At 41.7% G+C, this 13,846-nt stretch overlaps 1 protein-coding gene across 4 annotated transcripts in view; it reads left to right on the plus strand.

Annotated features, from left to right (window-relative positions):
- Positions 1 to 13,846, plus strand: part of LOC148368211 (uncharacterized) — a 157,539-nt gene that overhangs the window by 55,328 nt on the left and 88,365 nt on the right. The window contains exons 2-3 of one of the 4 annotated variants that reach the window (XM_088330149.1): positions 2,193 to 2,285; positions 7,205 to 10,676. The exons of 2 other annotated variants lie outside the window; for them this stretch is intronic. In XM_088330149.1, coding sequence (XP_088186275.1) covers positions 2,193 to 2,285; positions 7,205 to 9,681 — 2,570 coding nt within the window. In that variant the 3' untranslated portion in view covers positions 9,682 to 10,676. Of the gene's footprint in view, positions 1 to 2,192; positions 2,286 to 7,204; positions 10,677 to 13,846 lie in introns of those variants that run through there. One more of the 4 variants, XM_088330150.1, reaches the window with a different exon arrangement.

Consider the following 13,846-nt stretch of genomic DNA (forward strand, 5'->3'; position numbering starts at 1 on the left):
TAACGCGAACGTACGATTAGCCTGCCTGGGTTAGCTTACGTAAAACATTCATGGTAAATATTTAGGGTGTTGGAACAGATTTAAACGATTTACATTATTTTAATGGGAAAAATGATTTTGGCAATTGAACAAACAGGGTTCTGGAACAGATTATGGTCGAGAACCGAGGTTCCGCTGTACAACTCTTTCAGCCTTTTTCAGTAAACGACTCCTTTTTCACCTCCAGCAAATACTAAAAGTGCAGGAAATAAAATGAAGTTTAGCAGCATCTGGTACGAAGTAGCATCCAAACTTCTCCGGGTTGGTTTTCTTGCTTTGTCCCTACTTTACCAATTCTTTTGTAACATCGTGCTAGGAAAATGAAAACAACCAGGACTAAAAGAAACAAAGGGGGAAAAATATAAGAAAGGAAAAAGAAATAAACGAATAAACAACATTTCATTTCCTCGTGTTGAGGTTTTGAGTTTTTCCTTGCCCGGATGTCGGTTTCAGATCAGGGGACGTGTCATTGTAATCCTGTGCAGTCCTTTGAGACATTTTTGTGATTCAGGGCGTCAGAAAGAAATGGGACTTGACTTGAATCTTTGGGCGTATTAGTAAATACTATAGCGGTCATTTTTATGTAACCGTATGCAGGGTTCATTCGAGTGCTTGAAAGCCTTGAAAATGCTTGAAATTTAATGTACTGTTTTTGGGGTCAGATTTGGGTGAAGTGCTTGAAATTGTTGCAATTGTTGTCTTGGCAGTCTGACTCTATAGTTCATGCAATAAATGAAGAAGTGTCAGGTTTAACCCAACAGATGTACAAAACCTATACACAAAAAAGACAGAGAGAACGTGATATTTGATTTACTTGCAAGGAGAAATATCCATAGTCTACCCTAAGGCAGTCTGCTGGATACTCTGAAAAATTCTTATGCTCCTTGTCCTTTTATTGTGTTCGGAAGGCCCTAATTTACATAAGGTCTCCTCTTCTAAGGGAAGGGGAGTAACAAAACAAACAGTTGAGACCTGTTTATACGATAACATGTTATCTATAGCAAACAAAAACTAGGTGAGCCTGCGGTCAGAGAGGTCCCTTATCTCGCCGGAGATAAGGTTTCATCCTGTTTCCTCCTTCTTCAAACACAAACAAGAAAGGCACATTGTGTACAAAGAAGATAATGCAACAGTAGAATACAATATTTACAGTTTAAATCCATCAAGAAGCGTCTCAAGAGGACAACTCTATTTAGTAAACTGGCTCTTCTAATTCGCTTTTACTGAGAAGGGCCCGGCTCTTTGGGTTCACTAACAGCTCCTCCAAGTTTTTTTTTTAATGATCTATTATCAATAATAATATAACATTATTCACCAAATTATTCAACAGTTAGTCATATATGTTTGCACGGGATCCCCAAAGGACACATTCAATCAAAATAGTCACAGATCTACAAAAACAAATTTCACAATACAAAACAATTGAAGCTTTTTACACGCTGAAGACAAAATCCCTGAAAATGCAAAACATGAACATATCAATTCCAAATATTAACTCAATTTGCAATTCCTTCTTGACCGATTTAGTCACATATGAAAAGCACACAAAACATTCAGAGTCAAATAAGTGAAACAAAAAGCAAAAGATCAGCAGTTTTTATGCACAATTACCTTCTTCTTTTTTTTCTATCGTATTGAAATTTATTATTATTATTATTATTATTATGCAACGCCTACAGGCATTGTCGAAGCACAATGGCAGAATCGATGTCATTTTATAGCAGCCCTTTCACAAAGATCGTAGGTCGTGGATGGGAACATCCCAACATAGCACAGCCATGTGCTAGGAGCAAGATAGCGACTTCATTTTAATCATCAGACGACAACAAAAAAACTTTCCTCTGATTGCCGCTAGATTTTTTTTCCCTTTGGAGGTATTGGAGTAAATTTTTTAAAAATGGCTATGGGAGTGCTTGAAAAGTGCCCAAATTTGGCCATGAAAACCATGTATGAACCCTGTTTCCATGACTTCCTGTATGTGCGGTCCCTTCCCAAGGTTTCTTCATTTTCCGCATCCTGACCTTTTTTGAGTCTTTCCTTGCCCTCTTGTAGCTTTCAGATCAGGTTGATGTTGATATGGTGTTCTGCGCATTTTGTGAGTTTCTGTGAGTAAAGGCGTCACAAAAAAATGTGATTTGACTTGTGTGTTGCAGACATCGGTGAAGACCATCTTCCTACTGCGTGGCAAGAACCAGAGTGTCCAGGAACTGTTTACAAGATACTCCGAGTTGTGTTGAACAGAACAGGTTGGTCGTTTTACTTTCCGCTACGTCCTTATTTCGGAGGGAACGTCGTTGGGCGTGGCCCCGAAAAATACGCAGCGAGGAGATATGGCAAAAAGGGAAGGCTCCTTATGGCATTGCTCTAAACAACTTGCGATGGTTGCCAGCCCCTGGGTTAAGACTTCCGCCACGCAATAGGCTATTGTCAGCTCCAAGACTGTTTCCTTCGAGTTCATTTCAGGTTCAACTTTCCTTAACCATAGTTAATATATACCGTATTTTCTGCACAATAAGGCGCCCCGGGTTATAGGGCGCACCCCGAAAAAATAGTTTTTGGTCCTATTTTTGACATACATAAGACGCACCGGATGATAAGGCGCTACAATGGGAACGTGGACAAAGCAGTCAGATGGTTCAGTCCAACTGATTACCCCCTTAACATTCCCAAAGCTTGCAAAGACGCAAATACGTGTCGAGAACACGTGCGGATGCGGTGTCCGTACGAAGTCACTCAAATGCAGTTCCATCATTCAGAAGGTTAAAGTCTTGGGAATCAAGAAATGCCAACCATTCCTTAGTTTCTATTTTCTTTTTCGCTCGCAACTTTACTGTGCATATGACAATAAACACTTGGAATTGAGTTGAATTTAAAAATAGACACTCCATTCCATCCATTATCCGCACCGCTTATCACAGAAACATCGAGTTCAGTCTGAAGCAAGATATATAGCCGGAGTAGCTCACCGAAGTCGTTGTGTTCATAATAATGTGCAGCCGTTAGACCTAAGATTTATGGCCCGAGCCCAAGCCCGAACCCGAGGCAATTTCGGGCCGGGTCGGGCCTGAAATGTCAGTCATACGGTCGGGTCGGGTCGGGTCCGGTCCTGCTTTTTTTTTTTTTTTTTTTTTAATTAATTAATAATTATAAATATATGTTCATTAAAAATATATACTTAAACTATGTATGGATACTAGACCAAGGAATACTTGTTATAAAATAAATAATTTGGATAAAACGGAGAAGGAGCTGTAATTGCTATTTAACGGAGCCAGAGCATGCTCTGTGCACGTGACGTGAATGCTGTCCTCTTAATAATCTTCCCCTCCGCAAATTCGCATGATTTTGGCCTGGTACCCCCGATATGGAGTTAGACCAACAAGAAGTGAAGGATAAACTAAAGAGAGGAGAACTGACAAGGAAAACACACTCTGGTAAGAGTGAAGTGTGGAGCACCTTCAAATTGATAGTCGAAAATGATACAGAGACTTGCGTTAGAATCTTAAGGACGTACTGCTGCTGTGGATTATGGCCCAATGATCAAGTCGTCAAAATGACGGACGCCCTTAAATGTTTTCGCTACCTCAAAAAAAAAAAAACGTCAATGACAGATTGTCGCTTAATGTAACATCTGCAGTGCAGACACAGAAATATAAAAGATGTAAATGTTTATACAGTTTTATTTAACTTAGGCCTAGATGTTGTAACAAAAGGCAGAGTTTAATTTGTTATCATAAATCACCCCTCCTTATAAATAAAATATGTAATTTCGGGCTCCCCTCGGGCCGGGCCAGCAAATCCAGTTAATTAGTCGGGCTCGGTCTGGGTCGGGTTTAATACCCCTCGGGCCTGCGTCGGGCTCGGGTGCTTTTTTTTGGCCCGATCTTACCTCTAGCAGCCGTGGTCCTCTTATATCTGTGAGTTTAGTAAATCCAGCAGAATAAAATATTTACAAATACAGAATAGTGAAAAAATGCTTTCTGTATGCCGTCAAACCACGTGCTATACGCATTCATCTTTTTCGGCCAATTGCAGGCTTTGTTTCGCCGTTTAAGCCAATGGCAGCCTGTAAATTATAAAAAGGATCCGCCTCTTGACCTTCAAATAACTTTAGCCAATAGCGATCGATTCAAATGATGATTGACACATTGGTTAGCCAATGAAACGCCGGTAAATAAATCCCAGCATACACCGCGGACTACTCCACGTTCGGGGGAAAATCGAGTCGGCGGCTGCAAGTTAGTTGCGAGACTTTGCGACTTAATATAGATCCATATACAAGGCGCACTGTATTATAAGGCGCATGGTCAGCTTTTGAAAAAAATAAAGGCTTTTAGGTGCGCCTTATAGTGCGGAAAATACGATACTTCTCACAACATTCGACATCTCGTATTTGGCCGTCGATGTCCACTCTACTTTCCTTTGGAAAAAGGTCCGGGCTTCTGTCTCGCTCGTTCTTTAAATCGGTCACGTGCGCTAGGGCCGTTTCGAAGACGACACATTTGCCTAAGGGTGAAAATTTTTACATTCACAAATCTTTTTATGATCGGCGATCACCGTCTATTTTCTCTCCCCTCGACCGAATTGTCTAGAAATTGACGTCGATTTTCTCATTTCATTCATCACAAAGACGTCGCAGAAGTCGCGGGGACCCGACTGCGGCGTGCAGCTCTCCGGTCTCTTCATCGTTTATTTACGCTGAAAGCAATAACCCTCCGATTTTGTTGTCTTTTTGTATCAAGACAAGAAAGACTATCCAACTGCAGGTCTGTTTTGATGTTTACATCTATAGTTTCTATTTTGTAACTCTCTATCTCTAAGTACGTCAACTCGAGTCATATTTACACGTCACAATCTTTGTTTTCCCCGAAAATGCACTTTTCTTTTCAAATCGAAAATCGCCCCCAAATTGCAATTCCGGTCTGAGAAATAGCAACTACAGTGGAACCTCGGTTCTCGACCATCATCCGTTCCAGAACCCTGTTCGATCACCGTGATCTTTTTTTCCATTCAAAATAAGGTAAAACGTTTTAATCCGTTCCAACACCCCGAATGGTTACCTGGAATTTTTAACGGAAACATGAAGCTAACCCAGGCTAATCGTAATCTTCCGTACGAAAGATGACGCTAACATGAACGTGTCAAAATTAAAAAAAAGGATAAACAAAAGAATCAGGGATAGGATTTCTTACCTTTGTGGTGGTCAGCAGAAGGCCCAGGCAAGATCAGACATTCGCACACCTCCTTCATGTTTTGCTATTATTTCTTTCTTAAATGCAATCGTTTTACGCACTACTTTTCCTTTTTCACCTGTAGCAACTCTGCCGCTTGCACTGACTTTCTTGGGAGGCATAATTAGGAGCTAAAAGACTTCCTACACCCATATTAAAAGCGAAAGCAACAGGAAGCCCGTCCGCACGCGATAACAGTCGGTCAGGGAAAGAGCCATCTACACCCGTACGCCGCTCAGCATGGCACCCTAGCGTACGCCCTCCGATTTTTTGGACCGAACATCGAAGCGAGAATTTTTCCATTTCTGGTCGGACTCCGATTCGTTCGAACCGAGAGGCGTTCGAAAACCGAGGTTCCGCTGTAATTTTTTTCCCAAAATGGTGCAGCCCTAGGGGCACCTCCCAAAAGACTGAAGAAGCTTTTTGCAAACTTTGTTTCGAGACGGCGCAAGTCATGTGAAGCTAACGTAGCCGCTAATGTGCGCTGCGATTTTGGCTTCTATGGGTTCGGAAGGAGAAAGCACCGAGTTCTTATCATCACCGGTCTGGACATCAAACCTCGGACCTATGCCGAGGTTGTGGCGAATAAAAGTATTGCAACGAATGGCGATCAAGAATCTGCTGAGCAACAGCTCATTGCTCTTAGGAGTCATAAAGGGATATCCATCGAAGCATGCCATCCATTGTCAAGAGGTGAGAACCTCCCTAAAGTTACCATAGTGAGGTTTGTCAACAGGAAACGAAAACATGAATGAAGATGCGCAATCGGGGTATTTGTTGACTTAAAGAGCATTTAATACCAATAATCATAATATCCTCTTAAAAAAAACTGGAAACATATGGCATCAGGGGCGTGGCTTTGCAATGGATTCAAAGTGATTCGACGGGGAGGAAGCAATATTTAAAATGGGACGGTTGTCCTCTGAATACTTGGACATCTGTTGTGGAGTACCACAGGGTTCTATCCTGGGTCCAAATTTATTTAATTTATATGTTATCGATATTTTTCATGTTTCAAAAGTATAAAGATGAATGATATTTGCCGACGACACTAACATTTTCTATGCCAATGATAATTATATTGATTTGATAACTTGAATGATCATAAAGTCATTCACCAAAAAGTATGGATGGATACAAATAAATGATCTTTAAATTGAAATAAAACCAAACTTATTTTCTTTGGTAATCGTAAGGCAAATCAAGATTTAGAAGTCGAAATGGATGGTGTTGCAATAGACATTGTATCAGAAATTAAGTTTTTAGGGGTCATAAATGACAAGAAATGAAGTTGGAAAACACACAACAGACACATACAAACTAAAGTATCTAAAAGCATCTCAGTTATTGATAAAGCCAAATTCGTTTTAAACTATCATGCATTGTATTTATGATATTGTTCTGTCATACTTAACATATTGCGCAGAAGTTTGGGGCAATCATTGCAAAAGTTCACAAAAGTTATCCTCCAAAAACGTGCCATTAGAACCATACGCAGGGTAAGATATCGGGATCATACTCACATTTTATTCTTGCAGTCCAAATGATTCAAATTGGATGATTTAGTCCAATTTTTCACTTCACAACTGCTTTTTAAGGTCAACAAAAACATAGTGCAAGAATACATCCAAAAATGATTCACTCGAAAAGTGGGAAGTTATAACTTAAGGGGATGTCGTAAATCCATCATCCCAAAGGTGAGAACCACCAGGAAAAGTGTGTGTGTGTCTGCGTGCGGAGTCAAACTTTGGAACAATTGACAAGACGATCTGAACAAAGCCTACCACCTAGTGGTCATTTCATTCCCAGAGGCCTAATACTTACTGATCAGCCGCGCCTTAGCCTTTAGAATTTTTCTTACGTTTTGGCACTCGGGGACAATGCTTCTGAACGAGTTGAGGGCAATACAAATAAATGTGACTTGTGTCTTGCAGACGTCGGCCAAGAATATCTTCCTACTGCGCGGCAGGAACCAGAGTTGCCTGACGTTAAAATTGAGGAGGATCGGAAGCCTTATCACGTGAAGCAAGAGACAGAAGATGGGGAGCCTGTTGATGAGGAGGACGATGGTCCAGTCTTGCGAGTGACCGGGGTCCGTTCAACCGCCGAAGATCAAGGTCAACCTGAGGACGACGGTCGCCAGGAGCTTCTAAGCATCAGCTCCCGTCAACACGTGGAAACGGAAGATGACGACACGTCCCGCTCCGCAAACGCTGAAGGTGGTAACACATGTTCTCAGTGTGGGAAAACGTTTCGAAGCAAGGCTTATTTGAAGTTGCATATGAAATTCCATGCTGGCGAGAAGCCTTTTGCCTGCTCAATTTGTGGTCAAAGATTCAATGAGCATGGGAAATTAAAAATACACACCAGAACCCACACTGGCAAGAAGCCTTTTTCTTGTTCAGTTTGTGGAAAAGGATTCAACCAGCGTGGGGACTTAAAAATACACACTAGAACCCACACTGGGGAGAAGCCTTTTTCCTGCTCCGTTTGTGGTCAAAGATTCACCGAAAGTGGGACCTTAAAAAGACACACATTAACCCACACTGGCGAAAAACCTTTTTCTTGCTCAGTTTGCGGTAAAAGATTCACCAAAAATACGAGCTTAAAAATACACACCAGAACCCACACTGGCGAGAAGCCTTTTGCCTGCTCAGTTTGTGGTCAAAAATTCGCCCAGCGTGGACACTTAAAAATACACCAACTAACCCACACTGGCGAGAAGCCTTTTTCCTGCTCAGTTTGTGGTAAACGATTCATCGAAAATGGGAGCTTAAAAAAACACACCAGAACCCACACTGGCGAGAAGCCTTTTGCCTGCTCCGTTTGTGGGCAAAAATTCACCCAGCGTGGGGTATTAAAAATACACACCAGAACCCACACTGGCGTGAAGCCTTTTTCTTGCTCAGTTTGTGGAAAAGGATTCACTACAAGTGGAAACTTAAAAACACACACATTAACCCACACTGGGGAGAAGCCTTTTTCCTGCTCCGTTTGTGGTCAAAGATTCACCGAAAGTGGGACCTTAAAAAGACACACATTAACCCACACTGGCGAAAAAACTTTTTCTTGCTCAGTTTGCGGTAAAAGATTCACCAAAAATACGAGCTTAAAAATACACACCAGAATCCACACTGGCGAGAAGCCTTTTTCCTGCTCAGTTTGTAGTAAACGATTCATCGAAAATGGGAGCTTAAAAAAACACACCAGAACCCACACTGGCAAGAAGCCTTTTTCTTGTTCAGTTTGTGGAAAAGGATTCAACCAGCGTGGGGACTTAAAAATACACACTAGAACCCACACTGGGGAGAAGCCTTTTTCCTGCTCCGTTTGTGGTCAAAGATTCACCGAAAGTGGGAACTTAAAAAGACACACCAGAACCCACACTGGCGAGAAGCCTTTTGCCTGCTCAGTTTGTGGTCAAAAATTCGCCCAGCGTGGACACTTAAAAATACACCAACTAACCCACACTGGCGAGAAGCCTTTTTCCTGCTCAGTTTGCGGTAAACGATTCATCGAAAATGGGAGCTTAAAAAAACACACCAGAACCCACACTGGCGAGAAGCCTTTTGCCTGCTCCGTTTGTGGGCAAAAATTCACCCAGCGTGGGGTATTAAAAATACACACCAGAACCCACACTGGCGTGAAGCCTTTTTCTTGCTCAGTTTGTGGAAAAGGATTCACTACAAGTGGAAACTTAAAAACACACACATTAACCCACACTGGGGAGAAGCCTTTTTCCTGCTCCGTTTGTGGTCAAAGATTCACCGAAAGTGGGACCTTAAAAAGACACACATTAACCCACACTGGCGAAAAAACTTTTTCTTGCTCAGTTTGCGGTAAAAGATTCACCAAAAATACGAGCTTAAAAATACACACCAGAATCCACACTGGCGAGAAGCCTTTTTCCTGCTCAGTTTGTAGTAAACGATTCATCGAAAATGGGAGCTTAAAAAAACACACCAGAACCCACACTGGCGAGAAGCCTTTTTCCTGCTCAATTTGCGGTCAAAGATTCACCCTGAATGGGCACTTAAAATTACACACTAGAACCCACACTGGTGAGAAGCCTTTTGCCTGCTCAGTTTGTGGTAAACGATTCATCGAAAATGGGAGCTTAAAAAAACACACCAGAACCCACACTGGCGAGAAGCCTTTTGCCTGCTCAGTTTGTGGTAAACGATTCATCGAAAATGGGAGCTTAAAAAAACACACCAGAACCCACACTGGCGAGAAGCCTTTTGCCTGCTCAGTTTGTGGAAAAGGATTCACTACAAGTGGAAACTTAAAAACACACACATTAACCCACGCTGGCGAGAAGCCTTTTTCTTGCTCAGTTTGCGGTCAAAGATTCACTTCAAGTCAGAACTTAAAAAGACACACATTAACCCACAAGCCTTTGACCTGTTGACATTGTGGTGAAAAATAAAATATCCATATTGTCAAGTCAACTCATTTTTATTTGTATAGCCCTTAATGACAAGAGTCTCAAAGGGCTTCCCCGGTTATTATACTATATTACACAGACATTTTTTCAGACTATTATTGGACACTAGAAATGACACACAAGAACCCACACTGGCGAGAAGACTTTTGCCTGCTCAGTTTGTGGTCAAAAATTCACTAAACATTCAATTGGTTAAGTATCATACAGGTTGTCTATAGGAACATAATGGCCACAAAACCATTTGCCCTCACCTTTTTTAAACCACTGACTGCTACCACGTCAAAAAAGCCACATTCTTTCACAGGAAGTGAGCAGACTCTCCAGTTGTATCATAAAGATTTGTGACCCCAAAGTCTTCATATGGATTGAAAAGATTCATGATTTGCATATGCGTCATGTTTCTTGATAGATGATCTATTTCCTCGTGTGCCCGCATACAATTTTGCCTGTTATCAACAAGTATCATTCTTATAACACTAAAATGGCCCATCTAGGTCCCCAGGGTTGGGGCCTGTTCTCACCAGAGCCCCAAAGCTTGGAGAGCTTGTGGTTCTCTCCGTCCCTGTCGTCCGGATGAGAACAATCCCCGTGAAGTCTGCCGCCAAAAGAGATAGGAAGCTTTATTTCTTCATCTTCCTGCTTGGCCATGTGCTGCTTCTCACACACTCCTCCCCTGAGGGTCTTTTTTGTTCTCAAAAGTACACAAAAATGGTTATTGCATCAACCTGTCTTTGGTGGTTTGGGCAAATATCCCATGTTGGCACGCTATGAAAACAATTCCATATCATTGAAATGGGTTTATTATCTTAAAACCGGGTGCATTGATCATTACTGTTGACCTGTTGCATCATTTCTTCCACCTTCCATCACTGAGTGCTTGTGTCAACAATGTGCTTTATTCTTTCGTTTGATTCCATTTTCTTTGTCCTGTGAATAAAACGTAGTTTCATAAAATCAAACTGTGTGCATTATTTTTGGGTCGATGTTATTGTTTCTTCTGGACCGATCAATCATTATCCATATCAACAAACTCCAAAATCGATCGATTAAAGTTGAAAATACATTGTGTTTAAAGTTGGACCCTTCATGACAAACGCTAGACGCAGGCTATTTCAAACGAATTTGTGTCGGAAACCAAGAGCACCGCCTGCTGACAGAATTGGTAAGATTATGATCCAAATAAATATCATTGAAAGCCATATGGCAATGGGTTGTTATTATGGCCATGAAAGAGTCAGAAATCACGTTATGAGTGATGAATTTTGCCAGAATCGAAACTTAACTCTGTGTTAAGTCAAGATAAAACAGAAAAGGGACTTGGATTTTCCTGGACCAAGATGAAGTTGAGACTGGAACTGGAAATCACCATGACCACATGGTAAGAAAACATGAAAGCGAAATATGAAATGTTATGAACTGAGCAAGCGTGTGGATAAGAGAGTACTCGGTTGCTTTGGACACATGGAGAGGATCTACAGAGCAGAAGTCAATGGAAGGAGACCATCAGGAAGGCCGCCATTGATGTGGATGGGCGGAGGAAAGAGGTCTAAATCTAGTGGAAGCTCGAGCTCTTGTTGGTGATAGGAAGGAGTGGAGAGGTGTTGTGAAAGGATAGTGGGATTGTGGACGCGTTCTCTAATTTTCATGGTACCAGGTAAGGCTTCAAGCTATTGTCTCACCTGTTAGGACACCCACGCTACACTCATTTGCGGGCATTTGATTGCAAAAACAAATTCAGGCGAGAAAAAAACCCTTCTATATCTGTGTGTTCCAATTTGATGATTGTTGATTTAATGTTAGTAGAACTTGCAATGGGCACAAAATGTTATGTACATATACATTGAAGGATTTTATAGTTTAGACGATTAAATACAAGTTACATTTATCGAGCGCAATAAAGATTTTTGCTGAGTGAGCTTCAGGTCACGCCGTTCCGAATGCGAATGTTTTGTTTAGTTCTGTTGATAACAGACACACAAGGACAAAACATCGAGGCGAGGTGGTGGAGCCCACGTGGGGGGTTTTTCTGACGCGCCGGCTGGCGGAAAAAGGCGCGGGCCGGAAGAACTTCAGATGATCGAGGGAGAAAGGAGGCTCGACGAAGACTCGAGCGACACTAATTCGATGGAGTTCACTTAGTTAAATTATTTAAGAAATTAAATCTGCCCCCGTGTGCAAATGTTGGTCTTTTATCTGTCTTCACAAAAAGAAATGAGCACGCATCGTTAGGTGAATGAAGGTTATGTTTGGTTAATGGAGTCAGATAACTAAATCGAACAATTTGGTAAATGCTACATTTTTAAGATGTGATTCCTAATAATATATATATATATATATATATATATATATATATGTATATATTGGAAATGTGTTGCTATTTTGGCCATATACAGTGGAACCTGGGTTCTGGACCATAATCTGTTCCAGAACCCTGTTCGAAAACCGATTTGTGCGATCACTGAAATCGTTTTTTCCCATTAAAAGTCGTGTAAAATCGTTTTCATCCGTTCCAACACCCTGAATGTTTACCACGAACGTAAACATGAAGCTAACCCGGGCTAATCGTACGTTCGCGTTAGCTAACGTGAAGGTGTCAAAATAAAAAATCAGGTCGTTTACACGTCATTTAGCACCCGGGTCTCCACCACAAGTGGTGAGCGCTTAAAGGATAAAGAAAAGAATTATGAATAGGATTTCTTACCTTTGTGGTGGTCTATTCCCTCCAAAGAAGGGAAACTCGCACACCTTCTTCATATTTTGCTATTATTTCTTTCTTAAATGCAATATGGGGGGCAGTAGCTCAGGAGGTAGAGCGATCGTTTTAGGATTAAGGGATCCCAGTCCGAATCCCGGCTTGTCCGTGTTACATGTGGAAGTGTCCTCGGGTAAGACACTGAACCCCTAATACCCCCAATAAGAAGGTTAGCGCCTTACACGGCTGCACGGCCGCTATTGTGAAATGTGAAGCACATTGTAAAGCGCTTTGGGAAGTCATTGACTTGAAAAGCGCTAGAGAAATGCAGATCATTTCATTGTTTTCGAGAAAAATTTCAATGAAGAGGGTTACTTATACGCTTGGTGACATTATCCGCAAGTATAATATTAGTTTCCATTGCTATGCTGATGACACTCAACTGTATGTGCCACTGGAAAAAACTGGACATTTAAGTTTTAGAAATCTGGAGGATTGCCTTACTGAGATTCAAAGATGGATGTCAAATAATTTTTTACGCCTTAACCCAGAAAAAACTGAAATGTTGATTATTGGTCCAGCTCACTGTCGTTATTTGTTTTCAAACATTACCCTGAACCTAGACAAATGTAATATCACCCATAGTGACTCGGTCAAAAATCTAGGTGTTATATTTGATCCTAATCTGTCGTTTCAGTTACATGTGAAAAATATTACTAGAATAGCTTTCTACCACCTCCGTAATATTGCGAAGATTCGTTCGATGCTGTCCCAATCAGATGCAAAGATTTTAATTCATGCGTTTATGACTTCTCGGCCCGATTACTGTAATGTATTGCTTTCTGGTCTCCCGATGTCTAGCATTAAAAGTTTGCAGCTGGTTCAGAATGCGGCAGCTAGACTTTTGACTAAGACTAAAAAGTTTGAGCATATTACTCCTGTATTGGCCAACTTGCACTGGCTCCCAGTCCACTTAAGATGTGATTTTAAGGTTCTCTTATTAACATATAAATGTTTGCATGGGCTTGCACCCTCTTATCTCTCCGATTTGATTTCCCCCTATGTTCCTGCACGGAGCCTGCGCTCGGAAAATGCCGGTCTACTCGTGACTCCGAGAGCCAAGAAGTCTGCGGGCTTGAGAGCGTTCTCCATCCGGGCCCCGGTGTTATGGAACGGCCTGCCTCTGGAGATAAGATCTGCAACCTCAACGGAAGTTTTTAAATCGAGGCTTAAGACACACTTCTATTCCAAAGCATATGATTGATGCCCACCTCGTATTCTGTTTTGTCCTGTCTTTTTCTGAGGCCTGCCTGGCTGATACGAAGGAGAAGGATGATTTGGGATGGGTCAGCGGACCGGGGTCTGACCTGCAGCAAGTCAACCCCTGCATTTACCAGCTGGCGTCGTCGTTGATGTCATGCTCTTTCCGGACATTTC

The sequence above is a fragment of the Urocampus carinirostris genome, chromosome 3 (assembly GCF_059441175.1).
Source record: "Urocampus carinirostris isolate Australia breed hairy pipefish chromosome 3, RoL_Ucar_1.0, whole genome shotgun sequence".
NCBI classification, from domain to species: domain Eukaryota; kingdom Metazoa; phylum Chordata; class Actinopteri; order Syngnathiformes; family Syngnathidae; genus Urocampus; species Urocampus carinirostris.